The sequence below is a fragment of the Scyliorhinus torazame genome, chromosome 5, assembly GCF_047496885.1.
Source record: "Scyliorhinus torazame isolate Kashiwa2021f chromosome 5, sScyTor2.1, whole genome shotgun sequence".
Lineage (NCBI taxonomy): Eukaryota > Metazoa > Chordata > Chondrichthyes > Carcharhiniformes > Scyliorhinidae > Scyliorhinus > Scyliorhinus torazame.
The window spans coordinates 131,835,043-131,859,035 of record NC_092711.1 but is presented as its reverse complement, the minus strand read 5'-3'; the positions used below and the strand labels follow the sequence as shown (position 1 = coordinate 131,859,035).

General features: G+C 47.5%; 2 protein-coding genes across 2 annotated transcripts in view; one reads left to right on the top strand and one right to left on the bottom strand.

The window, feature by feature from the left end:
• Positions 1-23,993, top strand: part of LOC140417920 (uncharacterized) — a 365,440-nt gene that overhangs the window by 330,958 nt on the left and 10,489 nt on the right. Inside the window, exon 4 of the mRNA XM_072501352.1 lies at positions 3,829-4,643. Within this exon, the coding sequence (XP_072357453.1) occupies positions 3,942-4,643 (702 nt within the window). The 5' untranslated portion in view covers positions 3,829-3,941. The remainder of the gene's footprint in view (positions 1-3,828; positions 4,644-23,993) is intronic.
• Positions 14,155-22,469, bottom strand: LOC140419800 (uncharacterized). The gene is made up of 2 exons (XM_072503808.1): positions 21,945-22,469; positions 14,155-17,751 (listed from the first exon to the last, which is right to left on the bottom strand). The coding sequence occupies exon 2, from the start codon at positions 17,612-17,614 to the stop codon at positions 16,718-16,720; it is 897 nt and encodes a 298-aa protein (XP_072359909.1). The 5' UTR covers positions 17,615-17,751; positions 21,945-22,469; the 3' UTR covers positions 14,155-16,717.

Here is a 23,993-nt window from a genome sequence, read left to right as displayed (position 1 = left end):
CTAAGGCCCTGTATAATTGCAGCAAGACACCTCTGATCTTGTACTTGAATTCCCTCGCTATGAAGGCCAACATACCCACTTGGCATCTTTACCATCAGCTGCACCTGCAAGCTTACCTTCAGCGACTGGTGTATGAGAACACCCAGGTCTCTTTGCATACTCCCCTCTCCTAACTTATCAGATAATAATCTGCCTTCCTGTTTTTGCTACCAAAGTGGATAACCTCATATTTATTCAACTTATAATGCATCTGCCATTCATTTACCCACTCAATCAACCTGTCCAAATCACACTGAAGGATCTCTGCATCCTCCATACAGCTCACACTCCCACCCAGCTTTGACGTCTGCAAATTTGGAGATATTACATTTAGACTCATCTAAATCATTAATATATATTGTGAATAGCTGGGGTCCCATCACCGATCCCTGTGGTACCCCACTAGTCACTGCCTGCCATTTGGAAAAAGACCCGTTAATTCCTACTCTTGTTTGCCAACCAGTTTTCTATCCCCATTTTCCTCTCTGAACCTCACCTCCAGCAAATTACCCACAGGTCTGAGAACTGACAGAAAACCTACAACACCTTCAGAACAAAACCATAATCAATCCAACCTCAGGCCATTGAGCTCCAGTGTGCAGATGTGTGACCCCTTTGTGAAATCCATCCACCTGCATTGATTCTACAACCCTTAATACTCTCGCCTCACAAATATCTGGTGATTTTAAATTTTATATTGACCGAATCTGAACAGAATTGCAGATTTCACAATATTTTCTGTGAAGCGAATTCTGACATTGCTCCTGAACAGCCCAGTCTCGGTTAAACAAATAAATATCACTGATTTGGACATTTAAATGGTGACAATTGTTTTACTCTTAACTGGTTATGTAACATAATTTCAAAAACATAATAATAATTTGAGTAAAACACTGAGGAAGCTGGAAATGTGAAGTGAAAACAGAAAGTTGTGGGAATCCTCAGCAGGTTTGGCAGCTTCTGTGAAGAGAGAGAAAGGGAGTTAACATTTCCAATGCAATCTGATTCTTCTTCAGAACTGAGTGTTTGCAGCATTGTGATTGTATTTTCCAAACATACTGAATGTGAACTTTGTGGTTCTTACAGATATCTGGCTGTAAATCTGATTTCAGACCTTCCTCTGAACACTTTCCAGCCTCAGCTCCAGCTCAGTGTCCTTCACTAAAGACCCGGATGGAAAATCCCGCCACAAGATGGCGGCGGCCCCCGGGTGCTGTCCCCGGGGAGGTAGTCCCGCCCACTTCCTCTACCCGTACCAAGATGGCCGCCCTAGTGCTCCGCTCCATGAACAACTAATTCGTCGTCCTCTCCCAAGATGGCGGCGGCCGCCGGTTGCCCTGGTGACCCGGGTGTTGTCACCGGGGAGGAAGCCCCGCCCACACCCCCTTCACGTACCAAGATGGCCGTCCCGCGCTTTGTTCCTAGAACAACAGACCCGCCCTCCTCTTTCCCAAGATGGCGATCTGGGTAAAATCCCGACCCGGATTACCCTCTTCCTATTGGTCGGGAGCCGCCGTCAATCACTCCCCAGTCATTGTGATCTGGAGCATGCGCAATGGGGGTATGAAGCTGGATTCAGGCGGGTGAGTGGAGGCCTTAAACCCCCCAATAAGACCCATTGGTTTTATTGTCAGTCTGCAGACAGGAGCTGGAGAACTGAACCCAGGCAGAGGAGAGGGTGGGAGAAAACTGGGAGTGGAGGAAAGAGATGGTGCAGATGGTGAGATGGGTTTGGATTTCAGCCCAGGGAGGAGGGAGAGTTTGTGGGACGGGGATTTACAGCTTTGGGGGAACAAGAGAGGAACAAATGTTCCAGAGAAACTAGAATTGTCTGTTCAGAATTTCTACCCTGGACTGACAGTGATGGCTTGTGTAAACTTTTACAGGATATTGGAAAGGAGAGGATTTGCAGGCGGGATAAGGCCAGCCTATATTGCCAATCCCCAGTTGCCTCTTTGGAAATTGAACCCATAGAATCCCTACAGTGCAGAAGTAGGTCATTTGGCCCATTGAGTCTGCACCAGCCCTCCGGTCTCTGAAAGAGCACCCTATCGAGGCCCACTCTCCCACCCCTTCCCTGGAGCCCCACCGAACCTGCCCATCTTTACAATGTGGGAGGAAACCGGAGCACCTGGAGGAAACCCACGCAGACACTGGGTGGCGTAGTGGTATTATCACTGGACTAGTAATCCAGAGACCCAGGTGATACTCTGGGGACCGGGGTTCGAATCCCACCACGGCAGGTGGTGAAATTTGAATGCCAGAAATATTCTGGGATTAAAAGTCATGCAAAGATTCACTGTCTGTGCGGAGTCTGCACGTTCTCCCGGTGCCTGCGTGGGTTTCCTCCGGGTGCTCCGGTTTCCTCCCACAGTCCAAAAATGTGCAGGTTCGGTTGGTAGGTGGATTGGCCATTATAAATTGCCCTTGGTGCTTGCCACTGTGCCGCCATTAATGGTAGGACCGCTGCAGCCGGAGTGGTGAAGGAGCTTTCACAATGCTGTAGCTCAGGGCTTTAAGCATCTCCATCCAGTGACGGTGATATCCTGTGATATGTGTCCAACTCTGCAAAACCAACTCGTGTTTATGCCTTTGATGTAAACAAAAATTCCAAGGTGTTTTAACGAGTTTTACACCGTGACACATAAGGTGGTATCAGGGCAGAGTTTGGTCAAGGAGGTAAGTTTGAAGGAGTGTCTTAAAAGGAGGAGCAGAGAAAGTTATAAAGATTGAGAAATTAGGCTCATTGTATTTCTTCACACGGCTTCTAATGCTGGGAAAAGCAGTTAGAAACAGGAATGCTCGAGAGGCTGGGATTAGGTGAGCGCAGTGATGTCAGAAAGTTAGATTGATGGAATCCCTACGGTGCAGAAGGAGGTCATTCGGCCTATTGAGTCGGCATCGGCCCTTGGAAAGAGCACCCTATTTGAGCCCATGCCTCCACCCTATCCCCATAACCCAGTAACCCCACCAAGCCTTTTGGACACTAAGTGGCAATTTAGCATGGCCAATCCACCAAACTGGCACATCTTTGGCCATGAAAGGGCAATTTATCATGGCCAATCCACCTCACCTGCACAACTTTGGACAGTGGGAGGAAACCGGAGCACCCGGAGGAAACCCACACAGACGGGGGGGAGAAAATGCAAACTCCACAGTCACCCAAGGCCGGAATTTAACCCGGGTCTCTGGCGCTGTGAGGCAGCAGTGCTAACCACTGTGCCACCATGTCACCCTGGATAAATAAAATTGGCTCCTTCATCCCCTAATGGCCGCACATCTCACTCTCTGTCTCTTCTCCCTTAGAGGTCAGAGTCTTGGTCCAGACCAGATCGTAATTTGCCTTCACTGAAGGTTAATGGTGAAAGAATCGAGTTTTTACAACAATCTGGCAGTTTTTGGTTTTCATGGTCAATTTTGCACCAGTGCCTGGGGCAGCACGGTGGTGCAGTGGTTAGCCCTGCTGCCTCACAGCGCCGAGGTCCCAGGTTCGATCCCGGCTCTGGGTCACTGTCCGTGTGGAGTTTACACATTCTCCCCGTGTTTGCGTGGGTTTCGCCCCCACAACCCAAAAGATGTGCAGGGTAGGTGAATTGGCCAGGCTAAATTGCCCCTTAATTAGAAAAAATGAATTGGGCACTCTAAATGTTTTTATTTTTTTTTAAATAAAAAATTTCACCAGCGCCCCACAAATGACCAGATTCATTCAGCTCAATTTCACAACCTGCCTTTGTTTTTTTGTGGGCTCTCTCTCACTCACTTTTTTTCTGTTTTAAATCAATTTCACAGGTGATTAGAAAGGGGAGGATTTGCAGCCGAGAAATGCAAACCGAACGCCGCAGCAGGATCTGACTTAAGAGTCGCTCAGTTTATTGTCAGCTGAATATCACCGGATTTTGAACATGGAAGGAAAAAGCCCCGTTCACAGTTGGGAGAAACCGTACACGTGTTCTGTGTGTGGACGAGGCTTCAACCGATCATCTGACCTGTCGAGGCACAAGCGCAGTCACACTGAGGAGAAACCGTGCAAGTGCGGAGACTGTGGGAAAGGATTCAATTTTCCAGTTCAGCTGGAATCTCATCGGCGCAGTCACTCTGGGGAGAGGCCGTTCACCTGCCCCGAGTGTGGGAAGGGATTCACTCTGTCAGGCAACCTGCTGGCTCACCAGCGGGTTCACACCGAGGAGAGACCTTTCAAGTGCCCAGACTGCGGGAAGTGCTACAAAAGTTCTGGGGAACTAATGCGCCACCAGCGCGTTCACACTGACGAGAGACCGTTCCGGTGCTCTCACTGCGGGACTGGCTTCAAGCAATTATCTGACCTCACTGTGCACCAGCGGGTTCACACCGGGGAGAAGCCGTTCACCTGCTCCGATTGCGGGAAGGGATTCACTCAGTTGGCCAACCTGCTGACGCACCAGCGTATTCACACCGGGGAGAGGCCGTTCACCTGCACAGTGTGTGGGAAGGGGTTCACCACCTTATCCAACAAGCTGGAGCACCAGCGGGTTCACACTGGGGAGAGGCCGTTCACCTGCGCCGTGTGTCAGAAGGGATTTGCTCACTCATCCACCCTGCTGAGACACCAGCAAGTTCACAAAGATGCCTGAGATTACCACCACTCTCAAGCCGCTCACCACCCTGACTCGGAAATATATTGGCCGTTCCTTCGCCGTCGCTGGGTCAAAAATCCTGGAACTCCCTTCCGGACAGCACAATGCATGCTAACTACACCACCACATCAACTGCAGCGGGCTCAAGAAGGCAGCTCACCACCATCTTCTCAAGGGGCACTTGGGGATGGATACTAAATGCCAGGCCCGATCATATCGCATGGATGAATTTTAAAATGGTCTTAATCATATTTTAGACTGAACTATGTTAATTCTCTATATCTGCTGATGTCAATAAACTCTAGCCATATTATAGGGTTCTGGATAAAAGTTAAATAAATCAACTTTGTTTTACACACGCAGTTTGTCTTCTCGAGTCTTTTTAATATCTCTCACACTAATTGATTCCTTTTGAAGGGCTCTCCCTCTCCCCTGACTCCTTCATTCTTGCCTCCAACAGTAGGTGCGAGGAGGGCGTGGAGCTTCTTTGTCACGAGGATTAAACAATCCGATTAACTGCCTCCGCTGCTTCCATGAGCCCAGCAGGCCAACTTTCTCTGAAGGATTCCCCTTCCTCCTCGCCCTGAACTCACACCTCTCTGTCGTTTCTCTCCCAGGTCCTCTCAGAGCTTATCTCACCCATGAGGCCCACCTCCTGCTCCATTGACCCTATTCCCACTACACCGCTGACTACAGGGGTGGCACAGTGGTTAGCACTGCTGCTTCACAAGAGTTAGGGACGCGGGTTCGATTGCGGCCTTGGATGACTGTGTTGGAGTTTGTACATTTTCCCCGTGTCTGCCTGAATTTCCTCCGGGTGCTCCGGTTTCCTCCCACAGTCCAAAGATGTTCAGGTTAGGTGCATTAGCCATGTTAAATTGCATCTTAGTGTCCAAAGATGTGTAGGTTAAGTGGGGTTACGGGCATAGGGCGGGGGAGTGGGCCTAGGTAGATTGCCCTTTTGGAGGGTCGGAGCAGATGATGGGCCGAATGGCCACCTGTACATTAGGGACTCTGATACAAAATGTAATTAGATATAGTATTAAATTCAAAGAAAAGGCAAAACAATTAGCAAGAAAAATCAATAGACCTGATGATTGGGAACAGTTTAAAATTCAGCAAAGGTGGATCAAAGGATTGATTACGAAGCGGAAAATACAATATGAAAGTAAGTTAGCAGGGAACATAAAAACTGACAAAGTTTCTGTAGGTAGGTAAAAAGAAAAAGATTGATAAAAATAAATGTAGGCAGTCAGAAATGGGGGAATTCATAACTGGGCTCAAAAGGATTGGCTGAGGAACTAAATTCAAACTTTGCTTCTGTCTTCACAAAGGAAGACATGAATAATGTACCGGAAGTTCTGAGAAACCGATTTTAGTGAGGAGCTGAAGGAAATTAGTGGGATTGAAGGTGGCTAAGTCGCCAGGGCCTGATGATCTTCATCCCAGAGTTCTTAAGGAAGTGGCCCTAGAAATAGTAGATCCATTGGTTACAATGTTCCAAATTCTTTGGACACTGGAGGGGAACTGATATCCCCCCGCTATTCAAAAAGGGAGGGAGAGAGAAAACGGAACTATAGACCAGTGAGCCCAATGTTGGTAGTTGTGAAGTTGCTCAAGTCCATTATCAAGGCTTTCGGAGTACAGCGTTTGGAAAGCGTTTGTACAATCAGACAAAATCACTGGATTTATGAAGGGGAGATCATGCTTGACAAATTACTGGAATTCTTTGAAGATGTAAGTAGTAGAGTTGACCAGGGAGAACTGCTGGATGTGGTATATTTAGACTTTCAGAAGGCTTTGACAAGGTCTCACGTGGCAGATTATTATGTAAAGTTAAAGTGCATGGTATTGTGAGTAGCGTCTTGAGATGGATAGAAAGGTGGTTAGCAGACAGGAAGCAAAAAGTTGGAATAAATGGGCCATTTTCCGATTGACAGGTAGTGACAACTAGGGTACCGTAGGGATCTGTTTTAGGACCCCAACTGTTCACATTAATATTAATGCTGCAGATGATACAAAATTGGGTGGGAGGGTGAGCTGTGATTCAGAGATGCTTCAGTGGGATTTGGACAGGCTGACTGAGTGGGCATATGCATGGCAGATGCAGTATAATGTGGATAAATGTGAGGTTATCAGCTTCAGTAGCAAAAATAGGAAGGCAGATTATTATTTGAACGGGTGTAAATTGAGAGAGGTGGATACTCAACAAGACCTTGGTGTCCTTGTGCATCAGTCACAAAGTAAGCGCGCAGCTACAGCAGGCAGTAAAGAAGGGAAATGGTATGTTGATCTTCATAGCGAGAGGCTTTGAGTATAGGAATGGAGACGTTTTACTGCAATTGTATAGGTGTGGTGAGGTCAATTTGTGTGCAGTTTTGGTGTCCTTATCTGAGGAAGGATGTTCTTGCTATGGAGGCAGTGAAGGTTTACCAGACTGAATCCTGGGATGGTGGACTGCCATATGAGGAGACACTAAGTTGGTTAGGGTTATATTCATTCGGGTTTAGAAGAGTGAGGGGGGATCTCATAGAAACTTCTAAAATTCTGACAGGATTAGATAGGTTATGTTCAGAAATGGTGGTGGGGGGGGCGGGGGGGGGGGGGAAGAGTCAGAATTAGGGGTCATAGTTTGAGGATAAGGGGCAAACCTTTTAGGACTGATGTGAGGGGAAGTTTCTTCACCCAGAGATGGTGAATCTGTGGAATTTGCTACCACAGTAAGTAGGTGAGGCCAAAACACTGTAATTTCAAGAAGGAATTAGATATAGCTCTTGGGGCTAAAGGGATATGGGGGAAGGCGGGATCAGGGTATTGAACTTGATGATCAGCCATGATCATAATGAATGGCGGAGCAGACTCGAAGGGCCGAATGGCCTCCTCCTGCTTTCATTTGCTATGTATGTATGTACCGCAGCAGGAGCACCTCGTGCACATCTTCCCTCTGCACACCACCACTGCACATCGGCCATGACCTCATTCAATGGCGGAGCAGACTTGATGGGCCGAAGGACCCACTTCTGCTCCTATGTCTTATGGTCTGAACCATATGGGGTTTCACAACAAGCAAGAATGGTTTTAATTCCGGGTCAAATTGTTAAAAGAATTTAATAGTTCCTCTGTTCACAGTCATGGTGTTGGACTTAACACAGAGATGAGCTTCTGACCACATCGTCGGTACACCTACACCAGATGGACTGCAGTCGTTCAAGAAGGCGACTCGCCTTCATCCGGGAAAATTCAGGTTGAACAACAACTCTCAGATCCCGTGAATAAAAGAAAAATAAATCAGGGGCCGCACGATGGCGCAGTGATTAGCACTGCTGTCTCACGGCGCCGAGAACCCTGGTTCGATCCCAGCCCTGGTCACTGTCGTGTGGAGTTTGCACATTATCCCCATGTCCGCGTGGGTCTCAACCCCCACAACCCAAAGATGTGCAGGGTAGGTGGATTGGCCACGATAAATCTACCCGGCAATGTGAAAAATTGCCCAAGTGTCTCCTGTACACAAGAAACAGGACAAAAAACCCAGCCAATTACCACCCTATCAGTCTACTCTCCATCATCAGCAAAGTGATGGAAGGAGTCATCAACAGTGCTATCAAGCGGCACAAGTATACGAGGCCTAAGTCAGGATACTCTCTCTGCTTGCCTGGATGAGTGCAGCTCCAACAACACTCAAGAACCTCAACACCATCCAGCAGGGTGGAGGCGTGGGCTTAAGTACGGTGCTCTTTCCAAGAGCCGGTGCAGACTCAAAGGCCTCCTTCTGCACTGTAAATTCTATGATTATATAACAAAGCAGCCCGCTTGATTGCTCCCCATTCCATAAACATTCGAACACTCCAGCACAGTGGCAGCGTGTGTACCATCTACAAGATGCACTGCAGTAACTCACCAAGGTTCCTTAGTCAACACCTTCCAAACCCACGATCACGACCATTTAGAAGGACAAGAGCAGCAGAGACCTGGGAACCCATCCTCTGGAGGTTCCCCTCCAAGTCACTCACCACCCTGACTTGAAAATATATCGGCTGTTCCTTCACTGTTGCTGGGGCAACATCCTGGAAATTCCTCCCTAACAGCACAGTGGGTGTACCTACACCTCGAGGACTGCAGCGGGTTCAAGAAGGCAACTCACCACCACCTTCTGAAGGGCAACTAGGGATGGGCAATAAATGTTGGCCTAATCAGCGATGCCCCACATCCCGTAAGTGAATTTTTTAAAAGTTGCCCCTTAATTGCCAAAATTTAAGAAAGAGATGCTGTATTGGTTAACTGTAAAGCTATTTCGTTGCTGCTAATTCTGTGCTCAAAGTAAAGTTTGTTTTAATATTAAAGCTGTCTACTGGTCAGTTAGCACTCCTGTGGTGCAGTAACATTTCCTCAATTTTACGAAATGCAAATAGTTGGGTTCTCATCCGGGATTTTTTTAAAAATAAACATTTTATTGAGATATTTTTGGTATTATAACAACAGAATAAACAATGTACATGAAACTATAAACAGAGTGCAAAAGCTGTCTCCCTCCCTTACAGGTCCCACCTTTATTAACCCCCCCCTTCTACTGACAATTAATTTTCCGCGAAGAAGTCGACGAACGGTTGCCACCTCCGGGCGAACCCTAACAATGACCCTCTCAAGGCGAACTTGATTTTCTCCAGAGTAAGCTATGTCCGATAGCCAGGTCTCCGACTTTGGGAGCTTTGAGTCCCTCTAAGCTAATAGTATCCGTCTCCGGGCTACCAGGTAAGCAAAGGCCAGAACGTCTGCCTCTTTCTCCTCCTGGATTCCCGGGTCTTCTGACACCCCGAAAATCGCCACCTCAGTGCCACCCTTGTTTTTAACACCGTGGACATGACATCTGTAAACCCCTGCCAAAATCCCGTAAGCTTTGGACATGTCCAGAACATATGGACATGGTTCGCTGGTCCTCCAGCACATTTTGCACACCTGTCTTCCACCCCAAAGAATCTGCTCATCCGGGCCACTGTCATGTGAGCCCGGTGAACGACCCTAAATTGTATCAGGCTGAGCCTGGCACATGTTGCGGACGCGTTGACTCTACTCAACGCGTCCGCCCATAGACCATCCTCTATCTCTCCTCCCAGCTCCTCCTCCCATTTGCGCTTCAGAGTGTCTCCTCTGACCCCATAAGTTCCTTGTAAATATCCGAGACGCTCCCTTCTCCTACCCACCCTCTGGAAACTACCCTGTCCTGAATCCCCCTTAGCAGTAGGAGCGGGAAGGTTGACATCTGTTTACGTAGGAAGTCCCGCACCTGCAGATACCTGAATTTGTTTCCCCTTGCCAACCCAAACTTCTCCTCCAGCGCCCTCATACTCGGAAAGCTCCCCTCGATAAACATATCCCCCATCCTCTCAATCTCTGCTCTCCGCCACATCCGGAACATCCATCCGGAACGGACCCATCCATACTTCCCGGGGCAAACCGGTGATTATTTCAGATTGGGGACAAGTCCGATGCTCCCTCTGCTCCCACGTCTCCTCCATTGCCCCCAGACTCTCAGGGCCGCCACCACCACGGAACTGGCGGAGTACCGTGCTAGGGGGAATGGCAGAGGCACAGTTACCAACACCCCCAAACTGGTGCCCTTGCATGCCGACCCCTCCCCCACCACTCATTTCCTGATCATGGCTATATTCATTGCCCAGTAATAGTTACTAAAATTTGGCAGCGCCAGCCCACCCTCTCCCCGACTCCGCTCAAGCATTACCTTCCTTACCCGCAGGATCTTGCCCGCCCAAACAATGCCAGAGATCACTTTGTTGACACGTTTAAAAAAGGACCGCGGAATAAAGACGGGGAGACATTGAAACATGAACATGAATCTTGGAAGGACTGTCACCTTCACCGTCTGCACCCTCCCAGCTAATGACAACGGGAGCACGTCCCATCTCCGAAAATCGTCCTTCATTTGGTCTACTAGCCGGGCCAGATTTAATTTATGCAGCCGGTCCCATTCCCGCGCCACTTGAATGCCTAGGTACCTAAAGCTTCCCCCTACTAATCTAAACGGCAGCTCCCCCAATTGCCTCTCCTGTCCCCTCGCCTGGACCGCAAACACTCATCCGGGAACTTAACCAAAATTGGGCTTCTGGTCCGGACCCCTAACATCCTACATTAGCTCTCAACCAAGTAATGCCTCAATTTTAAAACCCTCATCCTTTATTTACAATCTCTCCTCGACCTCACCCATCATCCCTATCTCTGTAAACCCCTCCAGCTCAACAGCTCTCCGAGAACCCTGCACTCATATATCCCCGGCCCCCTGAACATCCTGGATTTTAGATGCTCTGCCATTGATGGAAGTACTTGGTCTGAAGCTCTGGAATTCTCTCTCTAAACCTCTCTGCCTCCCTCTCCTGACTGAAGACCGTTGCTAAAACTTTGACCAAGAATCCACCATCTGCCCTAACATCACCTTGTGTGACAAATTCGGCTTTACAACATTCGTGTAAAGCACCCTGGGGCATTTCTTTCATGTTCAGAATGTGAAATAAATACAAGTTGTCATTATTTTGCAAAGTAAGATTCCACAAACAGCAGCTGACTGATTGTAATCACTACAAAGTGAAGACGACCAACTCGATAAATTATGATAAATTAACAAGGATTTTATTGGGTGGGAAACAACTGTGTACATGACAGAGCTAAGAGTGCTTTTGAACTCCACGACCCCCGAACTCCAACTGTCAACTCCAACTGTCAACTTCAAATGTCAACTCCAACTGTCAACTCCAACTGTCAACTCCAACTGTCAACTTCAAATGTCAACTTCAAATGTCAACTCCAACTGTCAACTCCAACTGTCAACTCCAACTGTCAACTTCAAATGTCAACTCCAACTGTCAACTCCAACTGTCAACTCCAACTGTCAACTCCAACTGTCAACTTCAAATGTCAACTTCAAATGTCAACTCCAACTGTCAACTTCAAATGTCAAGAAATTGCCTCTCTGTGGATTGACCCGATGGGTCATGGGACCTTGCTAAACCCCCTCCCAAAGCAGGCACATAACCACACTGATTGAGCAGTTGGTGGTGCGAGTTAAATCACGAACGTAGGTCCCACTGCACCAGGAGAACTCCCCTGTGGACAGAGTTGTTGAGCTCTGCTTTTTAAAAAAATTTAGAGTACCCAATTCTTGTTTTTCCAATTAAGGGGCAATTTAGCATTTCCAATCCACCTAGCCTGCACATCTTTGGGTTGTGGGGGTGAGACCCACACAGGCACGGGAAGAATGTGCAAACTCCACACGGACAGTGACCCAGGGCTGGGGTGTTAACTTCCCAATGTAATCTTTGGAGCAAAATCTACAACTTTAAATGGGCTGTAAAACAGGAAGAAAGTTCTCGTGTTCATTTCAAACCTTTCACACCCGCAGAACATCCCAAAGTGATCCACAGTCAATGATGGATTTTGGAAGGAAGAATGTGGTGAGGCAGTATAACCAAAGTGGTGCGATTTTAAACAGAGTGCAGAAACAGAGTGACCTGGTAGTGGATGTACACAAATCTTTAAATGTGGCATGACAAACTGTTTTGCTTTGCAGATAACCTGATGGGTTCCTTGGCTTTATTAATGGAGCAGTGAAGAACTAAAGGCAAGATTCCAATGCTGACTCTGAATGATGACCTGGAACACATTGCATGAGTGACTGGAGGAAGCAGATCCCATAGCAAGTTTCAAACATTTAAAAAGTTTGTGGACGATACCAAATTTGGACAAGTGGCAAGCTGTAACTATGACAATACAAATTGCCTTTATTAGGACATATAGTCTGGCAGAATGAGGAAATAAGTGGCAGATATAATTTGATATGGAGATGTGTGACGTGATGTATTTTTGGCAGAAAGCATTGCGACAGACAATACAGACTTGCTGGCCGGTGTAAAGAGTGTGCATGGACCTGGAAGCGCATGTGCATCGAACTTTGAATGTGGCACAACTCATTAAGAGAGAGGTTCGTAAAGCAAATGAAATCTTGGGCTTCATAAATAAGATGGTAGCCATGATGTGGAGATGCCAGCGTTGGGCTGGGGTGGGCACAGTAAGAAGTCTTACAACACCAGGTTGAAGTCCAACGGGTTTGTTTCGAATCACTAGCTTTCGGAGCGCAGCTCCTTCATCAGGTGAATGACGAGGTGGGTTCCACAAACACATATATAGACAAATTTGGGCAGCACGGTAGCATTGTGGATAGCACAATTGCTTCAAAGCTCCAGGGTCCCAGGTTCGATTCCGGCTTGGGTCACTGTCTGTGCGGAGTCTGCACGTCCTCCCTGTGTGTGCGTGTTTCCTCCGGTTGCTCCGGTTTCCTCCCACAGTCCAAAGATGTGCAGGTTGGTGGATTGGCCATGATAAATTGCCCTTAGTGTCCAAAATTGCCCTTAGTGTTGGATGGGGTTACTGGGTTATGGGGATAATAGAACATAGAACAATACAGCGCAGTACAGGCCCTTCGGCCCACGATGTTGCACCGAAACAAAAGCCATCTAACCTACACTATGCCATTATCATCCATATGTTTATCCAATAAACTTTTAAATGCCCTCAATGTTGGCGAGTTCACTACTGTAGCAGGTAGGGCATTCCACGGCCTCACTACTCTTTGCGTAAAGAACCTACCTCTGACCTCTGTCCTATATCTATTACCCCTCAGTTTAAAGTTATGTCCCCTCGTGCCAGCCATATCCATCCGCAGGAGAAGGCTCTCACTGTCCACCCTATCCAACCCCCTGATCATTTTGTATGCCTCTATTAAGTCTCCTCTTAACCTTCTTCTCTCCAACGAAAACAACCTCAAGTCCATCAGCCGTTCCTCATAAGATTTTCCCTCCATACCAGGCAACATCCTGGTAAATCTCCTCTGCACCCGCTCCAAAGCCTCCACGTCCTTCCTATAATGCGGTGACCAGAACTGTACGCAATACTCCAAATGCGGCCGTACCAGAGTTCTGTACAGCTGCAACATGACCTCCCGACTTCGGAACTCAATCCCTCTACCAATAAAGGCCAACACTCCATAGGCCTTCTTCACAACCCTATCAACCTGGGTGGCAACTTTCAGGGATCTATGTACATGGACAGCTAGATCCCTCTGCTCATCCACACTTTCAAGAACTTTACCATTAGCCAAATATTCCGCATTCCTGTTATTCCTTCCAAAGTGAATCACCTCACACTTCTCTACATTAAACTCCATTTGCCACCTCTCAGCCCAGCTCTGCAGCTTATCTATATCCCTCTGTAACCTGCTACATCCTTCCACACTATCGACAACACCACCGACTTTAGTATCGTCTGCAAATTTACTCACCCACCCTTCTGCGCCTTCCTCTAGGTCATTGATAAAAATGACAAACAGCAACGGCCCCAGAACAGATCCTTGTGGTACTCCACTTGTGACTGTACTCCATTCTGAACATTTCCCATCAACCACCACCCTCTGTCTTCTTTCAGCTAGCCAATTTCTGATCCACATCTCTAAATCACCCTCAATCCCCAGCCTCCGTATTTTTTGCAATAGCCTACCGTGGGGAACCTTATCAAACGCTTTGCTGAAATCTATATACACCACATCAACTGCTCTATCCTCGTCTACCTGTTCAGTCACCTTCTCAAAGAACTCAATAAGGTTTGTGAGGCATGACCTACCCTTCACAAAGCCATGCTGACTATCCCTGATCATATTATTCATATCTAGATGATTATAAATCTTGTCTCTTATAATCCCCTCCAAGACTTTACCCACTACAGACGTGAGGCTCACCGGTCTATAGTTGCCGGGGTTGTCTCTGCTCCCCTTTTTGAACAAAGGGACCACATTTGCTGTCCTCCAGTCCTCTGGCACTATTCCTGTAGCCAATGATGACATAAAAATCAAAGCCAAAGGTCCAGCAATCTCTTCCCTGGCCTCCCAGAGAATCCTAGGATAAATCCCATCAGGTCCCGGGGACTTATCTATTTTCAGCCTGTCCAGAATTGACAACACCTCTTCCCTACGTACCTCAATGCCATCTATTCTATTAGCCTGGGGCTCAGCATTCTCCTCCACAACATTATCTTTTTCCTGAGTGAATACTGGCGAAAAATATTCATTTAGTATCTCGCCTATCTCTTCAGACTCCACACACAATTTCCCATCCCTGTCCTTGACTGGTCCTACTCTTTCCCTAGTCATTCGCTTATTCCTGACATACCTATAGAAAGCTTTTGGGTTTTCCTTGATCCTTCCTGCCAAATACTTCTCATGTCCCCTCCTTGCTCGTCTTAGCTCTCTCTTTAGATCCTTCCTCGCTACCTTGTAACTATCCATCGCCCCAACCGAAACTTCACACCTCATCTTCACATAGGCCTCCTTCTTCCTCTTAACAAGAGATTCCACTTCCTTGGTAAACCTTGGATCTTCCTTGGATAAGGTGGAGGTGTTGACCTTGGGTGGGGTGCTCTTTCCAAGAGCCGGTGCAGACTCGATGGGCCGAATGGCCTCCTTCTGCACTGTAAATTCTATGAAATATGAAATTCAATGATGCAAGATGATACTTTGAATGGTTCCAGGAATGGGAGGGTGTTAGTTATAAAGTGGGAAGGCTGAAATTGTTCTCTTTTACGTCAAGATCAAATGTCTGTTGTAGACTTGTACCAGCAGTTCACAGGTTTCTGCAAACTCCTCCTCATTTTAAATGTAGATTTTCATCAATTTACTTTCAAAAGATTTATTTTAAATAAATTAACCCTCCATCTTCAAATGGTGGATTGAGGGCTGTCATGCAAACACATTAAACCTTTGCAGAATAATTACCACCGTCATTTTCTGACTGGAAACTTCAACCATCAGTTTCATTTTCAGTGAGGAACAGATCCCAGTTTTACACCAATCTCTAATCTGACAGCACGTTTCCAGCATTCACCATTGTTCTTCCTGACTCTGAACACAGTTGTAAAGAAGCCTTCTGTTCCCTGTCTCGGAGCTCTGAGTCATGGGAGAGAGTGGCTGGGACACATTTCTTACCGACCTCAGGATTAACCTGCGGGCAGCACGGTAGCATTGTGGATAGCACAATTGCTTCACAGCTCCAGGGTCCCAGGTTCAATTCCGGCTTGGGTCACTGTCTGTGTGGAGTCTGCACATCCTCCCTGTGTGTGCGTGGGTTTCCTCCGGGTGCTCCGGTTTCCTCCCACAGTCCAAAGATGTGTAGGTTAGGTGGATTGGCCATGATAAATTGCCCTTAGTGTCCAAAATTGCCCTTAGTGTTGGGTGGGGTTACTGAATAATGGGGATAGGGTGGAGGTGTTGACCTTGGGTAGGGTGATCTTTCCAAGAGCCGGTGCAGACTCGATGGGCCGAATGGCCTCCTTCTGCTCTGTAAATTCTATGATAATCTATGATAACCCACATGGGGACATTGCTGTCAGTGAAGAGAGATGACAAAGACCAAAATTCCGTTTCTCCCTTCTTTTTTTATTTTTCCAATTAAGGGGCAATTCAGCGTGGCCAATCCACCTACCCTGCACATCTTTGGGTCGTGGGGATGAGACCCACACAAACACGGGGAGGATGTGCAAACTCCACACGAAAAGTGACCCGGGGCCGAGATCGAGCCCGGGTTCTCGGCGCCGTGACCCGTTTGTCCCTCTCAGTGTGACCCTGAAGGACTGTGTCCAGGCTGTGTGATCCTCCTCCCACATTGTTCTTTCTGAGCTCCAAGCAGATGATGTTAAACACTCAGGTGGAAAAGACTAAAATCTAACAACAATGATCAACATGATCGTGAAGCTGCTTGTTTTCACAGGTATCAAGAATATTAAACTCCAGTCCATTTAGAGGGATTGTTAACATTAGCAGAAACAAACTCTGCTGAGATTGTCCAGTATTTTCTCTTTTTGTTTCAGGTTCCAGCATCCGCAGTAATTTGCTTTTATCTTTGTGTTTAATACGAAGCTGATTTGACAATTATCCAGAATCTCAACAATTTTAAATGGGCTGGAGTTTATTCAAATCTTCAGAAACAGATCGCAATGGTCAGAATGAATATGGTTCAGTCCTGGGTGAGATTAACAGCAGCGATAACAGCAGTATCCAACCCCTGCTGTCGCCTGTGAATTTGTTTATGTGTCACCAGGTTGGAGGAACGAGTGAATCCCTTCCCACACACAGAGCAGATGAATGGCCTCTCTCCGGTGTGCAGTCGCTGGTGTCCCAGCAGGCTGAATTTTTGGGTGAATCCCTTCCCACACACGGAGCAGGTGAACGGCTTCTCCCCGGTGTGGATGCGCTGGTGTGTCTGCAGGTGGGATGAATGGGTGAAGCCTTTTCCACACTCGGAGCAGGTGAATGGCCTCTCCCCGGTGTGAACCCTCTGGTGCTCCACCAAACTGGATGACTGAGTGAATCCCTTCCCACACACGGAGCAGATGAACGGCCTCTCGCCAGTGTGAACTCGCTGGTGTTTCTGCAGGGTGGATGACTGAGTGAATCCCTTCCCACACTGAGAGCAGGTGAACGGCCTCTCCCCGGTGTGAACTCGCTGGTGTGTCAGCACCTCACTTCTGCTTTTAAAACTCTTCTCACATTCTGAACATTGAAAAGGTCTCTTGTCAGTGTGAACACGTCGGTGCGTCAGCAGGGTGGATAATTGTGCAAATTCCTTCCTACACACCGAACAGGAAAATGGCTTCTCCCCGGTGTGAACTCGCATGTGCATATGGAGCTTGGATAGCTCTGTGAACCCCTTCCTGCACATGGAGCAGGTGAACGGCCTCTCCCCAGTGTGGCTGCGTCGATGAATCTCCAGCTGGGATGGGTAGTTGAATCCCTTCCCGCAGTCCCCACACTTACAGGGTTTCTCTCCGGTGTGATTGCGTTGATGGGTTTCCAGCTCAGACGGATAATTGAATCCCTTCCCACAGTCCCCACATGTCCATGGTTTTTCCATGGTACGGTTGTCCTTGTCTCTCCAGGTTAGGCAATCTGTTGAATCCTCATGATCCTGATGAATCGAGTAACTGCGTCAGATTTTGATGTGATATTTGGTTTGAGTCTCCTGTTTGTAAATCCTCCCATTCTAATCCCCTGCAAAAGGAGTTTACACTGAATTACTCAAAATATAGAGCACAGAAACCAGCCAGTCAGTTTGTTTCTCTGTTTATACTCCTCCCATTCCATCTGCCTCTTCTCAGCCATTCAGGTTATCTTTCCATTCCCTTTTCACTCGTGTAATCATCTAGTTTCCCCTAAGCGCTTCACCTCAATCACCTACTCTGGCAGCGAGCTCCACATTCTCACCAATCTCCGGGTAAACACATTTCTCCTGTTTGGATGTGTTAGTAAGTATCTTGTATTTATGGCTCAGAGTTTTGGGGATTCTCTCACAAGTGGATACATTTCTCTACATTGACAATATCCCACATGGGAAACTGGTCAGGAGAGGAGAGGTCCAAGGGAGAGTGACAAGTTGGTTCTAAAATTGATTCAAAGGAAGCAAAGTTCACTGTTGATGTGTATTTTTGTGAATGGAAGTGAGGTGCTACAGGGCTCTGTACTGGTTGATAATGAAGCTGTGGAGTGCAGGAAAATATCATTGGACATAAATTTAAGGTGAAAGGTGGAAGATATAGGAGGGATATCAGAGGTAGGTTCTTTACCCAGAGAGTAGTGGGGGCATGGAATGCACTGCCTGTGGAAGTAGTTGAGTCGGAAACATTAGGGACCTTCAAGCAGCTATTGGATAGGTACATGGATTACGGTAAAATGATATAGTGTAGATTTATTTGTTCTTAAGGGCAGCACGGTAGCATTGTGGATAGCACAATTGCTTCACAGCTCCAGGGTCCCAGGTTTGATTCCGGCTTGGGTCACTGTCTGTGCGGAGTCTGCACATCCTCCTCGTGTCTGCGTGGGTTTCCTCCGGGTGCTCCGGTTTCCTCCCACAGTCCAAAGATGTGCAGGTTAGGTGGATTGGCCATGATAAATTGCCCATAGTGTCCAAAATTGCCCTTGGTGTTGTATGGAGGTGTTGAGTTTGGGTAGGGTGCTCTTTCCAAGAGCTGGTGCAGACTCAAAGGGCCGAATGGCCTCCTTCTGCACTATAAATTCAATGATAATCTATGATTAATCTAGGACAAAGGTTCGGCACAACATCGTGGGCCGAAGGGCCTGTTCTGTGCTGTATTTTCTATGTTCTATGTCAGGTAGGCCAAGTCCCGTCTTCACACTAAGGATACCCTCTATTATGATGTGTGCACTGCCACTGTGCTGAAGGAAATAAATTCAGAACAGATCCAGCAGCTCAAAATTGGACATCTGTGAGAGGCTGTGGGCCATCGGCAGCAGCAGAATTCCATTTCACCACAATCTCTAACCCCATGCCCCCCTGCCCCCCCCCCCCCAATTTAATTATTGCCCTCAACCCCGGTTCAATAAGGAGAGTAGGTAACACCAGGAAATACGGCTCCCATCTGATGAAGACACGATGGCAAAGATTAGTGGGAGACTAGAGGACTGGGAAATCTTTAGGGGGCAACAGAAAGCTACTAAAAGAGCTATAACGAAGAGTAAGATAGTTTGAGAGTAAACTTGCTCAGAATATAAAAACAGATAGTAAAAGTTTCTACAAATACATAAAACAAAAAAGAGTGGCTAAGGTAAATATTGGTCCTTTAGAGGATGAGAAGGGAGATTTAATAATGGGAGGTGAGGAAATGGCTGAGGAACTGAACAGGTTTTTTGGGTTGGTCTTCACAGTGGAAGACACAAATAACATGCCAGTGACTGATAGAAATGAGGCTATGACAGGTGAGGACCTTGAGAGGATTGTTATCACTAAGGAGGTAGTGATGGGCAAGCTAATGGGGCTAAAGGTAGACAAGTCTCCTGGCCCTGATGGAATGCATCCCAGAGTGCTAAAAGAGATGGCTAGGGAAATTGCAAATGCACTAGTGATAATTTACCAAAATTCACTAGACTCTGGGATGGTCCCGGCGGATTGGAAATTAGTAAACGTGACACCACTGTTTAAAAAAGGAGGTAGGCAGAAAGCGGGTAATTATAAGCCAGTGAGCTTAACTTTGGTAGGAGGGAAGATGCTGGAATCTATCATCAAGGAAGAAATAGTGAGGCATCTGGATGGAAATTGTCCCGTTGGGCAGACGCAGCATGGGTTCATAAAGGGCAGGTCGTGCCTAACTAATTTAGTGGAATTTTTTGAGGACATTACCAGTGCGGTAGATAACGGGGAGCCAATGGATGTGGTATATCTGGATTTCCAGAAAGCCTTTGACAAGGTGCCACACAAAAGGTTGCTGCATAAGATAAAGATGCATGGCATTAAGGGAAAAGCAGTAGCATGGATAGAGGATTGGTTAATTAATAGAAAGCAAAGAGTGGGGATTAATGGGTGTTTCTCTGGTTGGCAATCAGTAGCTAGTGGTGTCCCTCAGGGATCAGTGTTGGGCCCACAATTGTTCACAGTTTACATAGCTGATTTGGAGTTGGGGACCAAGGGCAATGTGTCCAAGTTTGCAGACGACACTAAGATGAGTGGTAAAGCAAAAAGTGCAGAGGATACTGGAAGTCTGCAGAGGGATTTGGATAGGCTAAGTGAATGGGCTAGGGTCTGGCAGATGGAATACAATGTTGACAAATGTGTGGTTATCCATTTTGGTAGGAATAACAGCAAAAGGGATTATTATTTAAATGATAAAATATTGAAACATGCTGCTGTGCAGAGAGACCTGGGTGTGCTGGTGCACGAGTCGCAAAAAGTTGGTTTACAGGTGATTAAGAAGGCAAATGGAATTTTGTCCTTCATTGCTAGAGGGATGGAGTTTAAGACTAGGGAGGTTATGCTGCAATTGTATAAGGTGTTCGTGAGGCCACACCTGGAGTATTGTGTTCAGTTTTGGTCTTCTTACTTGAGAAAGGACGTACTGGCACTGGAGGGTGTGCAGAGGAGATTCACTAGGTCAATCCCAGAGCTGAAGTGGTTGGATTACGAGGAGAGGTTGAGTAGATTGGGACTGTACTCGTTGGAATTTAGAAGGATGAGGGGGGATCTTATAGAAACATATAAAATTATGAAGGGAATAGATAGGATAGATGCGGGCAGGTTGTTTCCACTGGCGGGTGAAAGCAGAACGAGGGGGCATAGCCTCAAAATAAGGGGAAGTAGATTTAGGACTGAGTTTAGGAGGAACGTCTTCACCCAAAGGATTGTGAATCTATGGAATTCCTTACCCAGTGAAGCAGTAGAGGCTCCTTCATTAAATGTTTTTAAGATAAAGATAGATAGTTTTTTGAAGAATAAAGGGATTAAGGGTTATGGTGTTCGGGCTGGAAAGTGGAGCTGAGTCCACAAAAGATCAGCCATGATCTCATTGAATGGCGGAGCTGGCTCGAGGGGCCAGATGGCCTATTCCTGCTCCTAGTTCTTATGGCAGAAAGGGCCTGTGACCGACAGACAGAGAGAGCTAAGTGATCCTGCAATCAATAGGTCAGATCTGAGCTCTGCAGTCCTGCCACACCGAGTGGTACATGGTGACGAACAATTAAGCGACTAAGCTGTTCACAGCGCCAGGGACTTAGATTCGATTCCGGCCTTGGGTGACCACCCATGTGGCTTTCACGTTCTTCCCGTGTCTGTATGGATTTCCTCCGGATGCTCCAGTTTCCTCCAACAGTCACAGACAGAATCGAGTCAACACCAGCCCTTGGAAAGAGCACCCTATTTAAGCCCAAACCTCCACCCTATCCCCGCAACCCAGTAACCCCACCTAACCTTTTTGACACTAAGGGTCAATTTATCACGGCCAATGCACTCAACCTGCACATCTTTGGACTGTGGGAGGAAACCGGAGCACCCGGAGGAAACCCACACAGACACAGGAAGGGCAAACTCCACACATTCACCCGAGGCTGGAATTGAACACGGGACCCTGGAGTTGTGAGGCAGCAGCGCTAATGACTGTGCCACCGTGCCACCCTGAACATATTCAGGTTAGGTGGATTGGTCATGATAAATTGCCCCTTCGTGTCCAGAGATGCCTAGGTTCGATGGGGTTACCGGGTTGCGGGGATGGGGCCGGGATGTGGGCCTGGGTAGGGTGCTCTTTCGGAGGGTCAGTTCAGACATGATGGGCCGAATGGCCTCCTTCTGCACTGTGAGGTCTCCAAGGATTCTATGGATAAGCGGAGGAGGCTACCCAAAACCCCACCCTCAATGAAGATGCCCAGTGTGTCAATGCAAAAGTGAAGTTGAAAATATTTACCTTCCACATCCAAAAGCTCAGGTCCTGAAGAATTCAGTGACTCTATCAGATCTTGAAATGCTATTTAATTTGAAATTCCTGTCTGTAAATCCTCCCCTTCTAAACCCTTCTCTCCCCCTCCCTCTCCAGTAAAGGAGTTTCAGAAACTATCCCTCTCAGTGCAGGACAAGAAATGTCTATCTCTCTCCAGGCCTCAGAACGACCACGCATGCGCCCCGCTGCGCATCGCCCCTATCAAAGATGGCGACTTCGCCTTGCTGCCGCCCCGATCAAAGATGGCGACTGCGCCTTGTTGCACATCGCTCCGATCAAAATGGGAGTGCGTCCTGCTCCACATCGCCCCTATCAAAGATGGCGATTGCGCCTTGCTGCACATCGCCCCTATCAAAGATGGCGACCGCGAACCCGCGAGTCGCCGAGATCAGCTGCGAATGGTCGGTGCAAACCAGGGGTTCTTTTCGGGGTTTTAGGCCGACATCTGATGTATATGAAACTTAGCCACAAGCTCTGCAGGATCATCAATTTTGCCCTATTCAATTCGCCTGACTGCCTCGGTCAGGGGCGGGGATCATCCATGTCGTCACTGTTGGGCACTGCGCCTGCGCAAGGGTTGTCCTGCAGAATGAAACACAGAGAAAATGGGAGCAGGAGGAGGCCATTCGGCCCTTCAAGACTGTTCCACCATTCATTCGGATCATGGTTGATCATCAAGATCAATAACTAAAAAGCAAATTATGCGGATGCTGGAATCTGAAACTAAAAGAGAAAATGCTGGAAAATCTCAGCAGGTCTGGCAGTCTGTGTAGGGAAATTTGACAAAGGGTTATCCGGACTCGAAACGTTAGCTCTTTTCTTTCCCTACAGATGCTGCCAGACCTGCTGAGATTTTCCAGCATTTTCTCTTTTGGCATCAAGTTTAAAACGTTGATCCTGCCTTCCCTCGCTCACCCCCTATCTCTTGATCCTCACCTCCGTCCTAAAAGGTTTATCCCTTATCCTCAAACCATGACCCCTAGTTCTGGGCATCCCCAACATCGGGAACATTCTTTCTGAATCTTAGTGAATCGTTCTGAATCAGTAAGAGCTTATTTAAATATATAAAAAGGAAGAGAGAGGCCAAAGTGAATATAGGCCCCTTAGAGAATGAGACTGTGGAACTAATGATGGGGATCCAAGAAATGGCAGAGAAGTTAAACATGTACTTTGCCTTAGTCTTCACGGTAGAAGACACAAATAAAAATATGACATGATCAAAGGACAGAAGGAGAAGGACATAAATACAATAACTATCACTAGAGAAAACGCACTAGGGAAAATAATCAAACTAAAGGCAGATATATCTCTGGATCTGATGCATCCTCAGATAATAAAAGACATAGCTACAGAGATAATGGATGCACTGGTAGTAAGGTTCCAAAATCCTTAAATTCTGGAAATGTCCCAGAGGATTGGAAAACTGCCAGGGCAACATCCTTATTCCAAAAGGGAGGAGATAAAACCTAGGGGCACAATCTAACTGAATGAGAACTGAATCCTGTAACAGCGCATTTAGCCAGATGTCTCCTGGCACTCGCAGCGCCAAGAAACATCATGCTACCTACCGGGACTCTGGTTATATTCGGGTCCTCAACAAGGAACTCCTCGATGAGGTTGCACTTAGTTCCGTTTCCTGCACTGAGGAGCTCCGCTCGCCGGAACTCACCCACTGAACTCCCCCAAAGCCCCAACCCACCTATAAGGGAGTCCTTGTATCTCCCACCCCCTGCACGGCACCTCCGGGCCCAATCCCCTGCACAGGAAAAATGCACCCTGGTAGTGCCTGACAGCTGGCAGTGCCACCTGGGCACATTGGCAGTGTCAGGCTGACAGTATCAGGGTACCATGCTGGTGTGATAGGGTGCCCAGCTGGCACCAGCAGAGTCAGGGTGCCACACTGCACAGAGAACAAGCACCTGGAGGTCTCTGATCCCCGTGAAGACCCCCACAAGTGCCGTTCCATCTGGTCCCAGTTTGTGGAGACCAGCACTGAACGCCGCTCGCCCGAGATCT

Excerpts from the sequence above, each read along its gene's own strand:
- LOC140419800 (XM_072503808.1), bottom strand. The coding sequence starts at position 17,614 with ATGGAAAAACCATGGACATGTGGGGACTGTGGGAAGGGATTCAATTAT.